This window comes from Pipistrellus hanaki (genome assembly GCF_964339955.1).
Source record: "Pipistrellus hanaki genome assembly, chromosome: X".
In the NCBI taxonomy this organism is placed as follows: domain Eukaryota; kingdom Metazoa; phylum Chordata; class Mammalia; order Chiroptera; family Vespertilionidae; genus Pipistrellus; species Pipistrellus hanaki.
The window spans coordinates 97535791-97556519 of NC_140524.1; the positions used below are offsets into that span (position 1 = coordinate 97535791).

The following is a 20729-nucleotide window of genomic DNA, read 5'->3' on the forward strand; positions in this document are numbered from 1 at the left end:
CAGAGGCCCAGCGTCCTCTGCAGCCTGAGAACGCCCGGGGCCTCTGCAAAAGGTCCCCTCTGCCTCTGCTAAAGCCCACCTCGGTTCAACTGGGTCCCAGGAGAGGCGAATCGGCGGGAGGGAAACTTTTCGGGGTGCACCGAACTGCACGCCCGTGCCTATCGTGTAGACTTTGAGGGCACACTCATCTCTCGAGACTAGAAACCATTTTCTCCTCTTCGAGATTTTGCTTAGCTAAGTAAGTGGCGGCAGCCTCCCTGCCCCCACCCCCACCCCCACCCCCTGCTCGAGCTGCGGCGGCGAACAGCCACGCCCCGCGGCTCCAGGGCTCGCCTCCGGGGGCTCCCAGCCCCCGCGCAACTTGCAAGCTGAGCCACCACTCGCCCCACCCCCGCGCACCCCCTTCCGCCCCCGCGCCCAGCCCTGGGAGCGTCGGGCGAGTCCTCGCGCCTGCGCCCCGCCGACTTCCTGCCGCGCGACGCCCCGCCCACCCACCAGAAGCCCGCCTCCGAACGCCGCGTGAAGCCTGCCCGCCGCACGCCATTGGCGGAGACGCACAGGCCGTCGGCTCCCAGGCCCGCCCCCCCGCCGCCTCTTACTTTTCCCAGAGCGGATGCGCCTGCGCTCAGCTGCCTGGGCGGGCTGGAAGGCGCGGGTTGAAAAGTCTCGTTCCAAGTTTGGAGAGAGAGGAGAGCGTCTCAGTCCTCGGTACCCGCGAGCGGGGAGGAGGCGGCAGAGAAGGACGCGGCGTCTGGGGAGCCCCCAGGCTTCGAGGCACAGCTCGGGCTTCGAAAGCGACGAGCGTGCGGCGCGCCCGGGAGAGGCAGGAGCGCCTGCGGTTGGGCTGTTCTGTACCGGAGAGGGGAGTCTGAGGCGGCGGCCAGGGGCGAACGACCCGACGCAAGATGGCGAGTAAAGAGAGTAAGAGGCCCCGCGGGGCGGCGCGCGCCGGGGCGGCGGGGGGCGGCGGGCGCGCGAGGCCGCGGCACGCGCCGGAGAAAGGCGCGAACTGGCGTGCGGGGCAGGGGGCGGGGCCGGCGCCGGGCTGGGCGCGCGCCCTCGGGGGCCTCCGCGGGACGCGGCCGTGAGCGCTCCGGGCTCCAAGCACTTCCGGAGCCCCGTGCGGGGCCGCGAGTTGAGCCCCTTCCCTCCCCCACCCCCCCCACCCCCCTCCGGCTGCGGCGCTCCCTCCGGCGCCCTCTCCCCCTCCCCCGCCCCCCCAGCGGAGGCGGCCTTCGCAGCCCGAAAGCGAGCACAGCGGCCGCTTTCACGCGCGCGCGCCAAACGCCTCGGGGTCGCGGCCCCCGTCCGTCCGGGGGATTCTGGAAGCCGCCGGCCTATGGCTGCCCGCGGCGGCTTCGTGGCAGCGGAGGCCTCGCTCGGTGGGGGAGGGGGGAGCGGGTCGCTGGCTTTCCGCCGCACGTGGATTTGGCTCCCCGGGTGGGTCGCAGAGCCCCTGTACTTAGGGGTCGTCATCTCAGAACAGGTGCGAATAGCTGCAACCAGCACAGCACTTTGGATGTGCGTGCGATTCCCTCCCCAGGTCTGTGTGCGCAGGCGGCATTGATCGCAAAGTGCAAAAAAATCCGCTTCCTGGTGTTCCGATCCTCCGCACGCTCTGCAGGGGCGGTTAGTTGTCCGCGTTCAAATGAGACGCAACGAGAAAGTATAGGCGAGGTGTGGCCATCTCGAGGTGACCTCCAGGGTCCGTGCGCAGATTCTGACTTCGATCCCTCTTAGCCACTTCATTTCTCCAAATTCCAGTGTTCGAAGATACTGTGGAGGAGCGTGTCATCAACGAGGAATATAAGATCTGGAAGAAGAACACGCCGTTTCTGTATGACCTGGTTATGACCCATGCTCTTCAGTGGCCCAGTCTTACGGTTCAGTGGCTTCCTGAAGTGACTAAGTAAGGGTTCCTGGCAACTTATTTTGCACAAATTGAACTGTTGTCCTGAATCTCCTTCTTTGGGAATGGTATACATAGAACGTAAGCGGGTAATCAGGTTAGCCCTTGGGTGAGGGGACAGGTGACTTATTGTCAACACTAACAAGTGATTTTATGGGATGATTCCTGAGGGGTAAGTATGATATTCAAATAGGAGAATCCGTCGTGAGATTCACGTTTGTAGGAAGCAGCAGATACACTTGACATTTCTTGGGCTTAAATATAGAACAGCATTTCTGAGCCCAGAGGGATGGGTTTCTTTGCAACTTTATTGAAAAATATCATATGTGCAGAGAAATGCACAAATCAGAAGCATATGGCTTGATGAATTTTTTACAAAGCAACCAGCCCCCAAAATGAAGATATTTGAATTGGCAAAAGGAAAAAGAATTCAGCAGCAGTTCGCTGAAAAAGTGGTATTGGCTTATAGTATGAAACACACTTTGAGGTCACTGTTGGTCTTCATGAGAGTGTTCTTTCCAGCCATTTCTAAAACTTCTCTGGTATTAATTGCTGACATTTACTAAGCTCTTAGAGCAGAGCCTGACCCATCTATAGAGTTTTATGTCTTATTTTTTGGCTTACTATTAAAAACAAGTAAAAGGAGATATATGTACTGCTATATGTAATACTTTAAACAAAAAAAAAAAATTAAAAAACAACAAATTTCAAGCAAAATAAAAAAAGTACTTTGGATTAGTACTTCTTACATTATTTTACTGATGTGGAATTGGAGGCTAATATATGAAATAACATGCCCGAGATCACACAGGTGGCTAGTGGTGAAGGGCACTTTTAAAAGCAAAACATATAGCCCCAGAGTTGAGGCAATCCCTGCACTAGACTACCTTTCTCACTTATTTGGACTTTTTTTCTAGTAGGAACTTGGACATGTACTTAGAAGTGCATTAAACTTTGGTATTATGAGCATATACTTTAATGAGGATTAATCAAACTCTAGAAAAGCTGGGGGTTTGATGACTCAAACCTAAGTTTGAATCCTGCCCCCTGCTTCTTAGTAGTTTTGGGAATTAGTGTAAGTTGGTCAGTTTCTGTTCCCGTTGTCTGGTCTGGTAATGGAGGTGTTGATCATGCTGACTGCCTGCTTTTGAGAGAATTCAATAAAATTGTTCATGTTAAAGTGCTGGTGCAGAGTGAGGTACCCAGTAAGTGGTGACTGATGCTGGTTCTCCCACCCCTTCCTATTCAGAAATAATTTGTTAGGATAGAATAATTGTTTCTCCATTTGGATTTCAGTGAAATCTGCTTACTGAAGTCTTTTTAAAACGTTACCTATAATGTGTTCTGTGTAAATATTTTGTAAAGATAATAGATGCATATGTTTTTATCCCAGATACTGATTTTATGTAAGTAAGAACTTAGCAGGAAAAGACTATGTTCCCTATTGGTCTTTGCATACAAAGAAGTAGAATCTGGCTGTGGGGCCTGCAGTGGCTCTGGGAATGCAGGAAAATGCCAGCCAGCCTGCAAGCATGGCTGTGTGTGCTCTGCAGGGTTCTGTTTGGGGTATGAAGGGGCTGTGATTGTATTTTGTCCCCATACAAAGCAGTAGAAATGTTGGCTACTCATTAGTCTTCTGCAGCCTTCGGTGTATCCAGTATTGGAGGGATATAGCATAATAATAACTGGCTGGGGAAAATAGGCTTGTATCTTAAGAATGGGAGATGAGAAGATTTGCAGTAAAAAGAAAAATCCCAGTATTATGATTGAGTTGGGAAACCAGAATCGTTGAGCTTTAGAGTCCAGAGAACTTTTTCAGGTCCTCCACGCCATCCTGGAGCTGTGCTCCTTAGAAAGGTCCTGTGATGGAACTTTACCTGTTGTTCTTCGTTTTTCTGCTTAACCCCATTAAAAAAAACAAATCACTTCCTTTTTTTTTTTTTTATGTCAGCGTTAACATTGCTCTTTGGTGCCTCCTTTCAAGCATTCCTATTTATTTTCAAGTGGTTCTGGTGAGATATGTTTAATTTGCTTTTCATGTTGAGCTGCTATCCCTGTAAAGGCTTCATTTTATCTAAGTCCTCCTAAAGTCCATTGCCTAGAGCCTAATTTTCCAAGTGTGGTTTTTCCAGCAAAAAAATAGGTGGGTGAATGGCCATGCGCATTGCCTCCCCCCTCCTCATATAAGTTCCTCTAAAGTGGAATTAATTTCCCTTTTTTAAATCTTTATTGTTGAGAGCAGTACAAACGCCCACCACTCCCCCATTTTTCCCTCTTGATGACTGCTTCATATTTTTGGCCACTAAGCATACATCAACTAAGATTCATGTCTTTTTTCCAGCAAGCTGCTATTACTTGGCTGTGGCCACCTTATTCTGTTCTTAGAATTGTGTGCATATTTATTGTGGTGTTTTTTTTTTAACTTTTAACACAAATTCTGGTAAAATTTCATTTTGTATTTTTTAATTATTACTAAATTACATGCCTAAAAGTAACTCTCAGTCCTTTTTTAAAATATATTTTCATTTATTTCAGAGAGGAAGGGAGAGAGAGAGAGAGAAACATTAATGATAAAATCATCTGTGGGTTGCCTTCGCATGCCTCCACACTGGGACTCGAACTGTGACCTCCTGGTTCATAGGTCAACAGGCAACCACTGAGCCATGCGGGCCGGGCAAACCTTCTTTTTTTAAATATAAACTGAATCCTTTGTACAACTGAAGTTGAGAAACAGATAAATAGCTTAACATGTCTAGTGTTGGGGCCCAGAGCCCTACTTCTCTGCCCTCCTCACTGAAGTGGAACCAAGGGACACTGGTGAAATTGCTATTCAGATATACAAAGGGGAAAGCCATTGTTAATAGATGCAGATGCAAAAATCACTGTTTGGACCAAAGTGCCAAGAGTTCTTTAGCCTCAACTCGGTTTCCATAGAAGTAGGCAATAAAGACACACACATACCCTATAAAATTGAGAAGGCCCATTTCATAAGCTTTAGCACCGTAAATGTAAATAGGGGGTTTTCACATCATGCCATTTGCACTTATAATCTGTTTAAGTGAAGAAACTGAGAATCACGGGGAAGTTGTGATTTAAGAAACTGCGTATAGCTAATTTTAGTTTGAGCCAGGACTTAAACCCAGTTTTTCTGACCCAACACCTTACTCTTTCCATTCTTACCTTGTTGCCTCTTATTGGGAAATCAGAAACATGTAGTGTGTTAAAGTGGGAGGTATTTTTTTAGGTGAGAACTCATTATTTAGTAGTACAGGGATCAGTGATTAACTGAATTAAATTATGTTTTCAATTTTATCTTTATTGTTGAGACGACTGATTTCTTATAGGAAGGATTAGTGTGACTTATTTTCTTCTCCAAACAGACCAGAAGGAAAGGATTATGCCCTTCACTGGCTAGTGCTGGGGACTCACACGTCTGATGAGCAGAATCATCTCGTGGTTGCTCGAGTCCATATTCCGAATGATGATGCACAGTTTGATGCTTCCCACTGTGACAGCGAAAAGGGTGGTAGGTATACCATACATTCCAGTATTGCTGTTTTAAGCCTCTTTCCAATTACATGCTAGTAAAACTTTGTACTAATCTCTTTTGGTCCAGCAGTTTAACTCCCAGGACTCTTCTACGGAACTTCTTGCCACAGGCGCACAAAGATTCCACAGTAGCATTATTTGTAGGGTTGACAGAAATATTAGGATCACCCGAGCAAAACAACCCAGACAGTAGTTCATAGGAAATGAGTTAAACACAGTAGGGTGCATGTTTGAAATACTGTGCAGTAATTCTAAAAATGAGATAAATCTGTCTGCACCGGTATGGAAAAGTGTCCAAGATAAACCGGGTGACTGGGTGCATAGAAAAAGGCAGGAGGCATACATACCAGTTAAATCAGTTCATAGTGAGGGTTCTTATGGAAACTATTGACTTCATTGGTGGTTTTTTCCCTCCGAACATACATTCCCCTGCTTTGATATCCCCCTGACCACCCAAGTTCCAACCAAATTCTGGTGCTTTTGCTGGGAAGATTCACAAGACTTGAGAACAAATTATACTCGTGGCTAAAGTTTGTTACAATAAACAGTACAGAACAGAAGCAGCAGGACGGGAACAAGATATGCATCAGGGAGTCCAGGGAGGTCTGTTACAAGTCTCCTTTAGGGCTGCACAGGATGTGCTTTCTCTCTGGCAGCAAACGACAGGGAAACGAGCAGTGTCTGCCCAGGAAAACCCATTCTAATGACAAGGTCTGAGGCGCTCATGGGGGGCTGGTTTCATAGGCACATCCTGTCCTGCAGGCAGCCAGCCATGACACTGAAACTCGGGACCCCAGTCATGAAACCAGGAGCATATCGTCAATGTTGATATTTGTGCGCAGCAGCCCTGACAAACTGGTACGGCACAGTCCATTGAACCAGATGTACACCACAAAAATCATCAACCCATCAGTGACACCGAGAACATTCTTAGATCCATGTTCCCAGGACTCAGCAAAGGGTCAGTCATGGTCCCAGTGTCCCTCACAGCTCTGAGGGTTAAGCAACCAGACCTGTTGCTTACTTCACAGCCTCAAATGATTTAATAGTTTTTACCATTTCCTAGTTCTTGCTTTAGGTTCTTGTCTTACTGAAAATAGTGCATTACAGCTCAAGTCCTATCACCCGTACTCCATTCCTCCCTCTCCAGAATTCGCTGTCCTGAAATTAGTGTGCCATCTTCAACTGTTGATATTTTTATTACTTATGGCATAAGTAAGGGTGTCGAACTCAATCAGAGAAGGGGCCAAAATCTAAAATCCAGCCTAAATCGCGGGCCGAATGGTTTACTGAACAGTCATAAACTGACAGTGTCATAAACTGACAGCGGAGTGCAGTGATGACAGCGCGGTGCGGGCCACATTGCAAGGCCTGGCGGGCTGGATTTGGCCCGCGGGCCTTGTGTTTGACACATGTGACTTATGCGGTAGTAAATACGCATAATCTTTTGCAGCTTGCTTTTTTTCATTTAATGTTATTTTTAAGAATAGATATTTTTTAATTCTCACCTGAAGATATGTTTATTAATTTTACTTAGAGAGGAATAGGGGGAGAGAGAAATACCAATCGGTTGCCTCCAGTGTGTGTCCCGACTGGTGATCAAACCCACAACCTTTTTTATGTACTGGACAATCCTCCAACCAACTGAGCCATCCGGCCAGGCCATTCAATATTATTTTTTAATGTATATCACGTAGATGTCTATCTTATTATTTTAATTGCTGTATAGTATTCCGTTGTGATTAAACATTAGTTTATTCATTCTTCTTAGAGGCAGTTGGAGTGTATCTAAAGGAGCTGGTAAACTTGAATATCTTGATAGGAGAAAGGTTAGAAGGAACCCTTGGAGTCCATGGGGGAAGGGGCACTTTTCCCTTTTTTTAAATCTTTATTGTTGAAAGTTATTACATATGTCCCCTTTTTTCTCCGTTGACCTCTCCTAGCCTGCCCCAGGCCTTCACCACATTACTGTCTGTGTCCATGGGTTAAGCATATATGCATTAAAGTTCATTGGTTGATCTCTTTCCACCCACCCTCCCCTGCCTTCCCTCTGAGGTTTGACAGTCTGTTCGATGCTTCTACGTCTCTATGTTCATAAATTTATGTTGTTCATTAGATTCCACCTATGAGTGAGATTGTGCGATCTTTGTTTGACTGGTTTATTTTGCTTAGCATAAGGCTCTCCAGGTCCATCCATGCTGTGCAAATGGTAAGAGTTCTTTGGCACATTTCTTCCATTGACACGATGGGCAGGGAAATGCGGAGAGTGAAAGAGGGGATCTCATGGTTGTGTGAGAGGAGGAGTTGTGGAATGGGAGATGATTTTCAGCTACACAGAAATAGGAAGCTAACATTTGCCGTGGAGAAGAGTGGCTAAATTCTGGTATGAAGCCATGGGAGCTGATGTTCATGAAACATTCCCACATCGAAAAAGCTGGCTGAAACTGAGAAATGGTTTACTGCTCTCAGCGTGTTTTCACCGGGTTCTACCCAGGCTGTTTGACTTGTTACCTGCCTGGCTCCATTGGGCATTTGAGTGAGTATTCTCTTGACCAGAGACACAGGGTGAGCTAAAAAGGAATGTGCACAGAAGCAGCAAGATACGTCAGGGAAAAATAACAATTAAAATGTGAAGCCTCCCCAAACTTCTGGTGTCAGCAACTAATTCAAGTTTTTATCTATGAATACAAAAAAAAGAAAATGTTCTTGTTCGCTATTATCTGCTTACATGTTCTCTACTTTTATTCTTTCTGCTATCATCTTGCTGTTTCCCAGACATTACATTAGTTCTTATGTGGCTTCGTTATTTTTCTAGGGCCTTTATATAACCATTTCACACTATGGTCTTATCCCCACATCAGATAGAAAGGTTAAGCTCCCTCGTTTTAGTGTCGGCATTCTGCTAGCAGTTGAACCAAGTATGCTGGTGGAACTAGCATGTATGTGTTCCTTAGATTTGGGTGACAACTAGTAGGCATGGATATCCTATTTGAGGATATTTTTTTTTACTTTAGACTCAGGAGTGTTTATACTCCTGTGGGTGAAACCTTCCCTATCTTGAAACCTAGAATGCTCATTCACTGCAGCACTTCTGAGTTAGTTGTACTTGCACTAAAAAGCTGAAGTGTGTTTATTATGTGGTTATTTACATTTTAGTGAATAAGTACATCATCTTCAGAAGTGAAAGAGGGCAATTTTTAATTGTTTTGGATCCAAGGTGGAGCTGAATTAACTTGCATAAAACAGCTCTCAATATTTTCTAACTCAAATGGACTTTGAGAAGAAATTAATTCCAAGTGGCAAGTGAACCAATACTTTGGTGTTCGCTCGCACCAATTTGTGTTGTAGTCTGTCAAATTAAAATCTACTGGGTTGATTAAATCGATTGGTGGACTTTAACTGTGAGTGTATGTGTTTATTTCTTTCTTCTCACATTAGAATTTGGTGGCTTTGGTTCTGTAACAGGAAAAATTGAATGTGAAATTAAAATCAATCACGAAGGCGAAGTAAACCGTGCTCGTTACATGCCGCAGAATCCTCACATCATCGCTACAAAGACACCATCTTCTGACGTGCTGGTTTTTGACTATACAAAGCACCCTGCTAAACCAGGTAAAAGCCAAGCCATTGCTTGACCATTCTTGCTTGATTCCAAATAACTGCTTTGAAGTCATTCAAACTAGTCTACACTACGATTTTTCAAGGTTTAAAAATGGTTTTGTAGGTCCAATAACCACGCTTGATTTCAGTGATTTAACAGAAGGACCTCGCAGCAGATTTGACTCCTGGCAGCAAACTCTATAGAGCAAAAGCAGGAGGAAATAGATACAGGTCAGGCATAGTTTGCAGAGGGCAGGCATATAGGCTCCTGAGTCCTTCCCTGCTGTGGCCACAGAGCATGCATTCTTTGTAGCAGCAAACGACAGGGGCACGTGCTAATGTCTCTGCCCAGGGAAGCCCCTTGAGTCTCAGGATCTGGAGTTTTTATGGAGATCTGGTTACGTAGGCACATCTCGCTTTATGACCAGTCACAGTACGGGAAAGTCAGGACCCCAGCAGTGGTAATAATCATGAATCTTGCTAAACAATCCTACAAGTCTTAACACGCTGCCACTGCATGCCCTACTGCTCTGGGCTTATAAAACTTCGTTCTTAGTGACATGAATAATTTTGTGAGGGTCACATTCCCAGGAGCTGGCTAAGGGTCAGTCATGGTTACAGGCTATCCCAGATATATGCAAGGACTGAGCAACCAGACCTGCTGTGTTATCTCTTTCCTTATAAAAATGTTTTTTTAAAACTGACCCAGAGGTGAGGCGGTTTGTCATTGCACAAATTTGTAGAATAGCTATAGTTCTCAGTATTTTGTGTTAGAACTAGTACTAGGCTTTGCAAAGGAACCGGTTGTTTTATGAGTGTGAGACCTGGTTTGTGTTGAAAATTTGGAATGAAGCACACAGAATAGCTTTCCAAGGCAACTTTGGGTCAGACCAAGTCCTTGTGTGTATGCAGTGCTATTCCAAGCATAAATAAATGTTATGGCTCACTCAGGTGAGGCTTTGCTCTTACCGATTCCAGTAAACCAGTAATTGGTAGTTAATGTGTTTCTTCTTTTCTTTAGACCCAAGTGGAGAGTGTAATCCTGATCTTAGGCTGAGAGGCCACCAGAAGGAAGGCTACGGTCTTTCCTGGAATTCTAATTTGAGTGGACATCTGCTAAGTGCATCTGATGACCATGTAAGAAACCTATTCTTTCTACTCTACTCGTGTAATAGAAACTATGAAGTATTTGTGAGGCCTGAGTAATATAAATAACATTTTATTTTGTTTTCTGTTTGTGTACAGTTCTGTGGGATTTAGTGTATTTACAAATCTGTGAAATCATCACTATATAATTCAAAAATATCTTCATAAAATGTCACAAAAGGAAACTTCATACCCATTAGCAGTCTTTCCTCAGTCCCTCCTTCCCACAGCTCCTGGAAACTATTAATTTATTTTCTATCTCTGTAGATTTGTCTCTCCTTAATATTTCATACAAATGCAATCGTAATATATGTGGCGATTTATGTTTGGCTTCCTTCACTTAGCATAATGTCATCTGTGTTGAAGCATATGTCAGTACCCCATTTTTATAGCTGAGTAATATTTCATCATAATGATATACTATAGTTTTATTCACTTATCAGTTAGATATTTGGCTTTCTTCCACTTTGGAGCTATTTTGAATCCTGTTGCTGTGAACATTTCTGTACAAGTTTTGTGTGGACATGTGTTTTAATTTCTCTTGGCTAATTACCTAAGAGTGGAATTACTGGATCATATGGTAACTCTATGTTTAACTTATTGAAGAACTGCCAAATTGTTTTCCAAAGCAGCTGCACCACTTCACATTCCCACCAGCAATGTACCAGGGTTCTAGTTTCTCCATGCCTTCACCAACACTTGTTATTGTCTGTCTTTTTTATTATAGCCATCCTAGTGGGCGTGAAGTGGTATCTCATTGCGGTTTTGATTTACATTTCCCTGACAACTAATGATGAATATCTTTTCATGTGCTTATGGGCCACTTGTATATCTTGGGGAAAATGAGTATTTAAGTCCTTTGTCCATTGCTAAATTTTGTGGGGGGTTTTAATTGTTGAATTGTAAGGGTTCTTTGTATATTCTAAATAGATACATGATTTATCAGATATACAATATGATTTCAGAAAATGTTCTCCCATTCTGTGGCTTGTCTTTTCACTTTTTTGATGATGTTCTTTGAAACACAAAAGTATTTAATTTTTAGCCCAGTTTATGTATTTTATTTTGTCATTTATAATTTTGGCATTGTATCTTAAGAAACCATATATAACCCAGCATCAAAAAAATTTATACCAATGTTTTCTAAGACTTACTTTAACTCTTACATTTAGTTCTTTGATCCATTTTGAGTTAATTTTTATATATAGTGTGAGGTAGGAGTCCAACTTCATTCTCTGCATATGGATATCCAGTTTTCCCACCACCATTTGTTGAAAAGACAAATCTTTCCCTGTTGAGTTACTTCAACATTCTTATTATAAATTGTTTTAACAATTAAAAGTACTATACAACTGCAAAGAGATCTCATTAGTGTATTGTAGATCAATGTTTGTAGCATTCATGCCACTTAACTGCCCCATATCTTTATGGATTCCATACTATAAGCAGAAAGTGTTTGGAATGACTCCAACCAGAAGCCAAGGGTAGACTTCTGGAGCTCATGTAATTTGGCCGCACTTTGTCTTCCTTAGTATATCCCAGTGCCTAGAACAGGGTCTGTCACATCACAGATCTTTATATTTCTGTTGATTGTAGTTTCTGTTAGGCTTTTTAAAATACTGAAAGTAGCCGAAACCGGTTTGGTTCAGTGGATAGAGCGTCAGCCTGCGGACTGAAAGGTCCCGGGTTCTATTCCAGTTAAGGGCATGTACCTTGGTTGCGGGCACAGCCCCAGTGGGGGGGGTGCAAGAGGCGGCTGATTGATAATTCTCTCTCATCGATGTTTCTAACTCTCTATCCCTTTCTTTTCCTCTTTGTAAAATATCAAAATATTTTTTTTAAAAAATAAAAATAAAATACTGAAAGTAGTTAATTGGCCCAGTGTGTATCAACAAACTAAGGGCACGTGTACTAATTTTTTGTTACTTGGAAAATAGCTGTTACTTCTGGTGGGAAATAGCTTAAATTACAGAAACCCTTTCAGATAAGAAAGTGATTTAAAAACAAATTAAACCATTACCAGTGTCAGTGAAACTAGTATGAACATACCTTAATGGAATTACCTCATATTTTACACAGTTGGATGAGAATCAGTGTCCTACAGCTTGTAGTTTTGTTGTTTTTTGTTTTTTTGTGTGTGTGTTTGTTTGTTTTTCATAAAGCTTAAGACTTTCCTGTTAATTTTTTGTGTGTTGGTATATCAAAAGAAGACTTATCTTCAAGAGCCTACTGGCCCCATGGCCTCTCCTTGGGCTTGCAGAGCATGGCAAGGGGTCTGTCTGCAGGCCCCAAGCTCTGGCCTCTCATAACCTAGTAGGGTCATTCACTTGTCGTACTTCCGATGTCTGCAGTGGTTCCTCCCATGAGGGGCTTGTTCAAAGACTTTTGCCTTTTATTTAGGCATGTTTTCGTTTCAATTACCAATCTCCCAACAACGTGAACATTTAGGACATGCACATCTGTTCAGTGGATACCAAATGCTGCGTTCTCAGTGTTCTGTAATCTAGCCTAGATGAATTTAAGATACTTGACTATATATTGGTAGAAATTCTAATTCGAGTGTTTCTGGCCTGCCAGTGTGCTGGTCTCCCCATGCATGCCTCTATTACAGTGTATTTTATTTGCCCTTTGCTTCTCGGATCATAGAATCTACACCTATACACGCTATTGTTCATGAAACTTCACTTTGGTTTATAGTGCACTCCCTCGTGTTTGTTTCTAACGTTCATAGAGTTAATCTAGAGATCTAGTGCTCAAAATCCGTGCATGGGTGGGGTCCCTAGGCCTGGCTGGCGATAGGGGCCGGGCCAGCTGGGGCCTGCTGGCTGTCAGGTGGAGCTGGCTGACTGCCAGGCGGGGCCTGCCAGCGGTGGGGAGGGGCCTTGAGAGGTTTGCGGGCCGTGGGGAGGGACCAAGGGAGATTGGCTGGCTCTGGGAGCACACTGACCACCAGGGGGCAGGTCCTGCATTGAGTGTCTGCCCCCGGGTGGTCAGTGCGCATCATAGTGACTGGTTGACTAGTCATTCTGGTTGTTCGGTCCTAACAGTCGCTTAGGCTTTTATATATAGATAGTTTTGTTTCTAATGAAGTTATTTTAAATAAGATATTAGCATTTAAATTCAATCTTTTATGGCTTCTATGTGTATTTCCCCCCCCCCCCCCTTCTTTAGACTGTCTGTCTGTGGGATATAAATGCTGGACCAAAGGAAGGCAAAATTGTGGATGCTAAAGCCATCTTTACTGGCCACTCGGCTGTTGTTGAGGATGTGGCCTGGCACCTGCTGCACGAGTCACTGTTTGGATCTGTTGCTGATGATCAGAAGCTTATGATGTAAGGTTGAAAGTTCAGTGGGTGGTGGTGTAGGGTGAATGACCATCAGTGATTGTGGTGGCCTGTGGTTTAATTCCTTTTTTTAAAAAAATATGAACTGGCTTTTAAGAAAGAAAGAAACAGCTCAAACATGCTTGGTATGGAGATAAATATCAAACTTGAGATCAGGGTGACTTTTGAAGATGAGGGAGGAGAATGATTATATCAGGGCATGGCCACAGGGCTGCATTCAACAACCTAGAATGCTTTTTATCTCAAAGGAACCATTGCAGGAGGTAAATAAGGCAAAATACTGAAATTAGACAAGTCTGGGTTTTAGGTATCAAATTGTCGTCTGCTTTGTCAATATATTGTGTATGCTTGGTAAATTAAGACAGAAATGTAATAAATGAGAAACCAAAAATAACGGCCCTAGTTTATTCTCCATAGGGTTAGAACATTATCATTTAGCGGTTGGAAGTCTAAATTGCCAATTTTAGGTGTGGTTGGTGTCTGAAGGGGCAAGTGTAGAGGTGATGTGGAGTTTATGAGGAAATGAGCTTGAGGGAGAAGTTGGGGAGAGTCGAGTGGCCTCCCTGTGAGCCTCGTAACTTTGTGTTTTAGATGGGACACCAGATCCAATACCACCTCCAAGCCAAGCCACCTGGTGGATGCACACACTGCTGAAGTCAATTGCCTGTCATTCAATCCCTACAGCGAGTTCATTCTCGCAACTGGCTCTGCGGATAAGGTGTTTATGTTTTTGCATATAACCCAGTTGTTTTGTACTGTAATCAGACATTTTAAAATTCTTACGGAAAATGCAAAAATGAATTCCTTTTCACTTGTTATTTTTCTTCAGACTGTAGCTTTATGGGATCTGCGTAATTTGAAACTAAAGCTCCATACCTTTGAATCTCATAAAGATGAAATTTTCCAGGTACGTTACAGTTTTCTGGTGTCTTTATGTCAGGTTTTGGTAACTTTTTGGCAGGGGGGGAATTAAAATTTTTTCTTCTTATATATCATGGGTATGGAATGTTGCTTTTTTTAAAAAGTTCCTCTTCTGTGTAAGTTAACTAGTGGGAAATAAATAACTTGGAGCTTTTTGAAAGACTGTTAGTTCATAAGTAGAAGAAAAAGTTTTGCAAAACAGATAAGCTTAAAGAGTGAAATCCAAGGATTCTTTAGTTAAGGTATGTCAGCATGGTGGCTTCTCCAGTAAAACAGTTTCTTGTATGATGTTTCAAATAGAGATTTGTATAGGTCAAAATACACTTCACTGAAAAATTTAGAAGTTTGGGATAATTATGGGGCTGAGTAAGATTACTGGGCTCCTAGCTGAATTCCCCTTATTGAGGAGTGCATCCTTCCTGGAGGCAGGCCAGGGATATGGGCCATGTAAGAGCACTTGGAAGGATTGGACAAGAAGGGTGAGGGCTGTAGGCCAAGGAGAGGATACAGAACACATCATGGGAAAATGGTGAGGATTAGGACAGTGTCCACAAACTTAGAATGGATGACTTTTTACATTTTCAAATATGTATTGCCAGGTCCACTGGTCTCCACATAACGAAACTATTCTGGCTTCAAGTGGTACTGATCGCCGCCTGAATGTGTGGGATTTAAGGTAACTCAGAACCTGGTGATGAGAAACTGCATATAAATATGCTAATCTAAGATTATGTAATTTATAAATGTAGAAGAGCAATTTGCTAACCCCAGTTTAATGAGTCTAATGTTAAATTTTAAGTACCTTCCTGAAGAATCTTTGTTCTATAAGACATAAGCAAATCAGCAAATGAGTTGTAAAATAAATTTAGGCAGTGTTTTATTTTTCTATTGATATTCAGGATTAAAGTTGAGGGAGGTGTGCATTAAGTTCTTTACCTCAGAGTGGCCATTCAATGACCAAAGAATAGCTTTATTCCTGCCTGTAGTAAATGTGTTGTGTTAAAGTGGACTGAGTTTTTAGTGTATTAAAACCAAACCTGCCTTAATACGAGGCAGTAGCCCCATCCTTCAGTGTACGGAATAGATAGTGCAGCATAAAATGCTGTCATTGTTATTTGAGTATGTTTGAAAACAATTTTAGTAGTAAAATTTGAAACATAAAACAAAAATATATACTGATTGTATGAGGTGCTACAGCAAGGTTTAGAAGTCTGCTACCCTGGCAACCGGATTATCCCTAAAAGTGCCAAGAATAAATTTGCACACATTGTATAATTTCTTCTTAAAATTCATGTATGACTTGCTTACTGTTAACATTACATTAGATAAAATTACAGATTAAAGTGGTCAGTTTTAGCAATTATACTCTTGATAGGGAGAGGAGAAACAATGGCTAGCAGGCCCACATGTTTGGTTAGTTTGCTTGGTTTTATGGGAAGGAAAAAAATATCACTTAGAAGGTTGTGTGTTTTTCCCCAGCAGTTTCTATTAACAAAGTTTACCTTTGGGCTAGATAAGTGGTCTGTCACTTAAGAGTGATTTCATTATTGGGGCTGTTGGCATTTTCTACAAATTGAAAGTTTTAAGAGAGGGAGGGGGAACTTAACCTTTCCTTGGCTTATACGTTCCATAAAGTTGCTTTGTTGTCATTTCTTCAGATATGTGGTACTGATGTGTCATTATTTCTCACTTCTGGAATGAAAAGGGCTTTAAGAGTGAAGTGTAGCTTCTTACATGCTTTTCACCTTTTAATTCTAATGTAGTAAACACTACAATGAAAATCATGAATTTTAATATTAACAAATTATATTCTGCAGCTTCAATTATGACTAGCTCTTACCCATTTCCAGAAAAACAATCCACTTTCCCACCAAATACTATAAAAACTAATTGATAGCAGCATAGAAATGTTTTTCCAGTGTGTGCTTTAAGATGCGCTTTCTGGGCTGACACTGGTTTTGCAAACATTCATGCTGCAAGAATTTCAATAACAAAAGCATTATGCTCTTTCTTAATAGCAAAATTGGAGAAGAACAATCAGCAGAAGATGCGGAAGATGGGCCTCCTGAACTCCTGGTATATGTTGGCTTTCTTATGCAAGATGAAATGTCACATGCAGATTGGATTCTATCATTGATCCCATGCATACAGAATCTGAGTCAAAACTTCAAATTCTAGTTCTTAGTTTCCAATTGGAGGTCTTGGAGGTGGTTGTAATTGGGGTTTGACATTTATTGAAAATAGGAAATAGAGCCCACTAGGTTTTGGCCAATGTTTCATTAAGAATAATTCAAGCTCCTGGGAAACAGTATATAGTAACTCCTTATTGATTTCAATTGTAATATTTGAGGGATTTTGGGGGGTAGCAGATATTCAATTAGAAACCCTTAACACTAACAGTGGGGAAAATGTTTAATGACTGGATTTTTAAGTTCCCTGCCTAGAAACTAGCCTTGATGCCAATAGTGCCCATCTCCCTCCTGTTCCTGATCAAATTATCTTGGCAGCTCCTTGAAGGTTGAGGTTTATGTGGTGGTGTGCTAAGCCTGTGCCCTCCCTCCAAACTGCAGGACAGTGACACCCACCCCTGCTGGTGCAAGACTGATGCTCTAGCAAAAGATAAGAAACCAAGGCTTTTTTTTGTTGTTGTTCCTATTGACAGTTTATTCATGGAGGACACACCGCCAAGATATCAGACTTCAGCTGGAACCCCAATGAGCCATGGGTCATTTGCTCGGTGTCTGAGGATAACATCATGCAGATCTGGCAAATGGTGAGCTAAAACATTTTTTCTCTTAAATGGCTATCTTGTAAAGGAGAGATTTACTGATATAATAGAAATATTTCAAAAATCTAGATGTATATTGTACCAAATATTTATAAAAAGGAATAATTTTTAAAAATCCTTCTCCATTTTAATGACAATTTTTAGTTACATATTCATCTGTCCAGTTAGGAGAAATCTCTGTACGTATCTGTATATAAACAGATGTAGACACAGCATGTGCTCTGATTTTCATGATTACTTTTCAACTGGGCTCTTGACGTCACTGCTCTATGCCCAGTGTCTGTTGTCATACACATGGAGAATAAAAGAGGAGCCCCAACCAGTTTGCGTCGGCCTGTGGACTGAAGGGTCCCAGGTTCAATTCCAGCCAAGGGCACATGCGCGGGTTGCGGGCTCGATCCCCAGTGGGGTGTTCAGGAGGCAGCCAATCAATGATTCCCTCTCATCATTGATGTTCTCTCTCCCCCCCTCCCTTCCTCTTTGAAATCAATAAAAATAACATTTAAAAAAAGAATAGAGGAGGAAAATGTCGAGTGTACTGAGCACTCTGAAGGTTAGCACTAACTATATGACCGACATCTCTGAGGCAGTGAGGTGTTAAACCAACCCTCATAAACCTCGGATATCACTCCCTGTAAATGATGCTTGCAATGCTTTTGGGAAACACCTTTTATGAACAATAATTTAAATAAATGGTGCTTGGGCATCTAGGGGTATATGTGGAATTATACACTGGCCTGCCTTTCCTCGTTAAATTTAAATGTTGGGGGCTGGGGGGAGGAGTGGGGAACACACAAGGAAAACCACTAAACTACTCTAAAGATGTGTCCGCAAAACACTGCCCCATGAATCCAAAAATCTGGAATAATTAAATGCTATTTTTAGATAGTCTTGTAAAAACTATGGGGAGTTATACCTATGAATTTATTTGGTTGTTATCTCCAGGCTGAAAATATTTACAATGATGAAGAGTCAGATGTCACAACCTCGGAACTGGAGGGGCAAGGATCTTAAACTCGTATGAGAAGTGTTTCTGTTGAATGTAAAGCTAACATGAATGCTTGGTTTATCAAGCGCAAAAAAAAAAAAAAAAAAAAAAAGCATTGTATAGTAGGAAATGTTAAGTGGGATGGCTGGCATATGGCATATGGCGTTCTTTACCTTCTGATTCTAGCACTTTCAAGTGAGCTATTGCGTTCTGTATCATATCGTAGCTTTTAGGGAACAAAGAAATGTTGCTAAGAACATGACAGTTTTAAAATACAAGTAGCAGGGTACTGCCTTTGATTCAAATATTTTAAGTTCTTGTTTTCTGAAACTAAGTGCTTGCTGTTCCCAAATATGCAAGAATAACTTTTACACTTTTCCCCTCCAACACTTATTGATTGGCTTTGCAGAAAATAAAGTTTGAAAATAAAGTTTGTTTTATTCTTTTAGAACCTGGGTAGGGATGTGTGTCTGTCTGTCCCCTTTATTGAGAAGAGTGTGTGTGTGTGTGTGTGTGTGTGTGTGTGTGTGTGTGTGTGTGTGTGTCTCCCTTTCTTGTGAGCTTTCCCCAAATTTCTTCCTACAGTGCATGACAGATAGTATCCTAAATCCAAAGGTGGGAGAAGCCATTTTGTGGTTGGTAGATTTGTAAACCTAGAGAACTGCCTGAGCTGTCATCTGACCTGCATCCTGTTTGTGCTCTGACTTTGGCAGTTTTAAACACTATAGATTTCCCCCCCAAAAGAATGAAAGGAAGCTTGTTTGCTTACATGTCAGGGATCTACAGAGGGGACAAAACCAGCTTACAAGTTGGCCCCTCAACCTATATTGTAAGGCCTGCCAGCTAGGAATGATTTTCATGTTTATTTTTTTAAATGTTTAGACAAAAATAGAAACAAAAATGTGTGACAAAAACCTTGCCCACTATGCCTGAAATACTATACCTGTGACGTAAGAGAGAATTTAATGTTACTTTTAGCTCATAAGATCTTTCCTGTGTGTCTCTCTGTGTATAACAAATACAGATATGTATTTAGTCCCGTTATTTAAATAGGTACACCCTGGAATGTGCTAAAAGTAGCCAAGACTGAAAAGGTACAAACAGTGATTGGCTACATGAAATGGATAAACGGTGCCCCATCCCTTGCTTAAATTGTGCAATAATTAAAGTACTTTTAAAGCCCAAGAAATCAACTACCTATAACTTTCTTTGGACTTCGCGGATAACAAAAGAATACACAGAAGCTGTTAAATTATCATACATATTTACTTAATCTATACAGAATTGAGTAGATAAAATCAGATTCACATTAGTGAAAAAATCTCTACAAAATGTCTTTGAAAAGCAAAACAAGACTGCCTCAACAATTCGTATCCTCATGAAAGACGTGGGCTGTAAAAATAAAGCAGTGTGTTTAGCACAAACTAGAAGATATCTGCATTTTTCACAGTTATTTCCATCTACAGTCTGAAAGAGGTAGATTTTTCTGCAACACCTGAGAATTGAAGTGTGATAACCAGGTGTTGATAAGAAAGGCAGTTGCATACATAACTAAAAATACTGGTCTTAAGACCAAGAAATATACTCCTACACGTCAGGATGAAATGGCCCGTTTTCTCTACTGCCACTATAACTACACTAGATTCCATGGTGGTGCAACAAATGTGATTGAAGTGAGTTTGACATTATTTAGCCCTTTTCTGGGCCAGCTAGTAGCAGTACAATGTTCTAGAATATATTAGGTACAACAGCGTGCTACAAAGCCACAACACTGGGCTGGTGAGGTGACTGCTTTAAGAGTGTCCTTCGCAGGGTCCCATGTTTTTATTCACAGGATAATGGGAGGACAGATTCTGAAAGGACATCAAATACATCCAAGACAGAATCAATGTCCTTGAAACACCATGGTAGCATCTAGCTAGAAATACATAGTAAGCCAGAAGCAGCAGGCCAGGTACTGTTAATCACATTGCTTTATAAAGCCCTTGAAAATAGGCAACAGATCAAAGGTTTACAGTCTTCCACACAAACACCACAATGGGACGTGGTAGGCTACACAAATGGCTTAAGACATTAAGAGCTGTACATCCAGCAGAATTCTTGTGAAATGTGATTAGTACTAATTTTAAAGTAGATATTTCTGATGTACATACCTTCATTCCCTCCCTGGGAAAGGAGTCCAATATTTCATTAGAAGCAGAGGGCGGGCAGGGGTATTTATAAGAGGCTGTTTGAGGGAGGGGATGATTGTTTCCAACTCATTTTGACAGAGTGATTAGATAACCTACTTTGTGGATTTCTTTTCCTCCACCATCTGGTCCTTGATTAATATGCCCGATGGTGGAAGCTTGTATCTAATCCTCCACTCCAGGTGCTGTTTTCTACCTACTGGACAATTTTCATTCTTTTAATACAGTTTAGACCATGACTGTGACAGGATTTTACAAATCAAATGTTAACGAAGAGTTTATCCAGTCCAGTAAG

The 20729-nt window shown here is 42.1% G+C and overlaps 1 protein-coding gene across 3 annotated transcripts; it reads left to right on the plus strand.

Moving 5' to 3' along the window:
• Positions 1-589: 589 nt before the first annotated feature.
• On the plus strand, positions 590-18675 carry RBBP7 (RB binding protein 7, chromatin remodeling factor). 3 transcript variants are annotated; one of them, XM_084869869.1, is made up of 12 exons: positions 590-701; positions 1741-1909; positions 5290-5435; positions 8897-9070; positions 10080-10195; positions 13376-13536; positions 14140-14266; positions 14378-14455; positions 15069-15145; positions 16488-16545; positions 17132-17242; positions 18203-18675. In XM_084869869.1, exons 1-12 carry the CDS (start codon positions 614-616, stop codon positions 18269-18271), a joined length of 1374 nt encoding a protein of 457 aa, XP_084725995.1. In that variant the 5' UTR covers positions 590-613; the 3' UTR covers positions 18272-18675. The 3 variants fall into 3 exon arrangements, with proteins under 3 accessions (XP_084725995.1, XP_084725993.1, XP_084725994.1); XM_084869867.1 differs by having other exon boundaries at positions 598-921; positions 1765-1909; XM_084869868.1 differs by having other exon boundaries at positions 598-921; positions 1765-1909; positions 8924-9070.
• The last annotated feature ends 2054 nt before the right edge of the window (positions 18676-20729 follow it).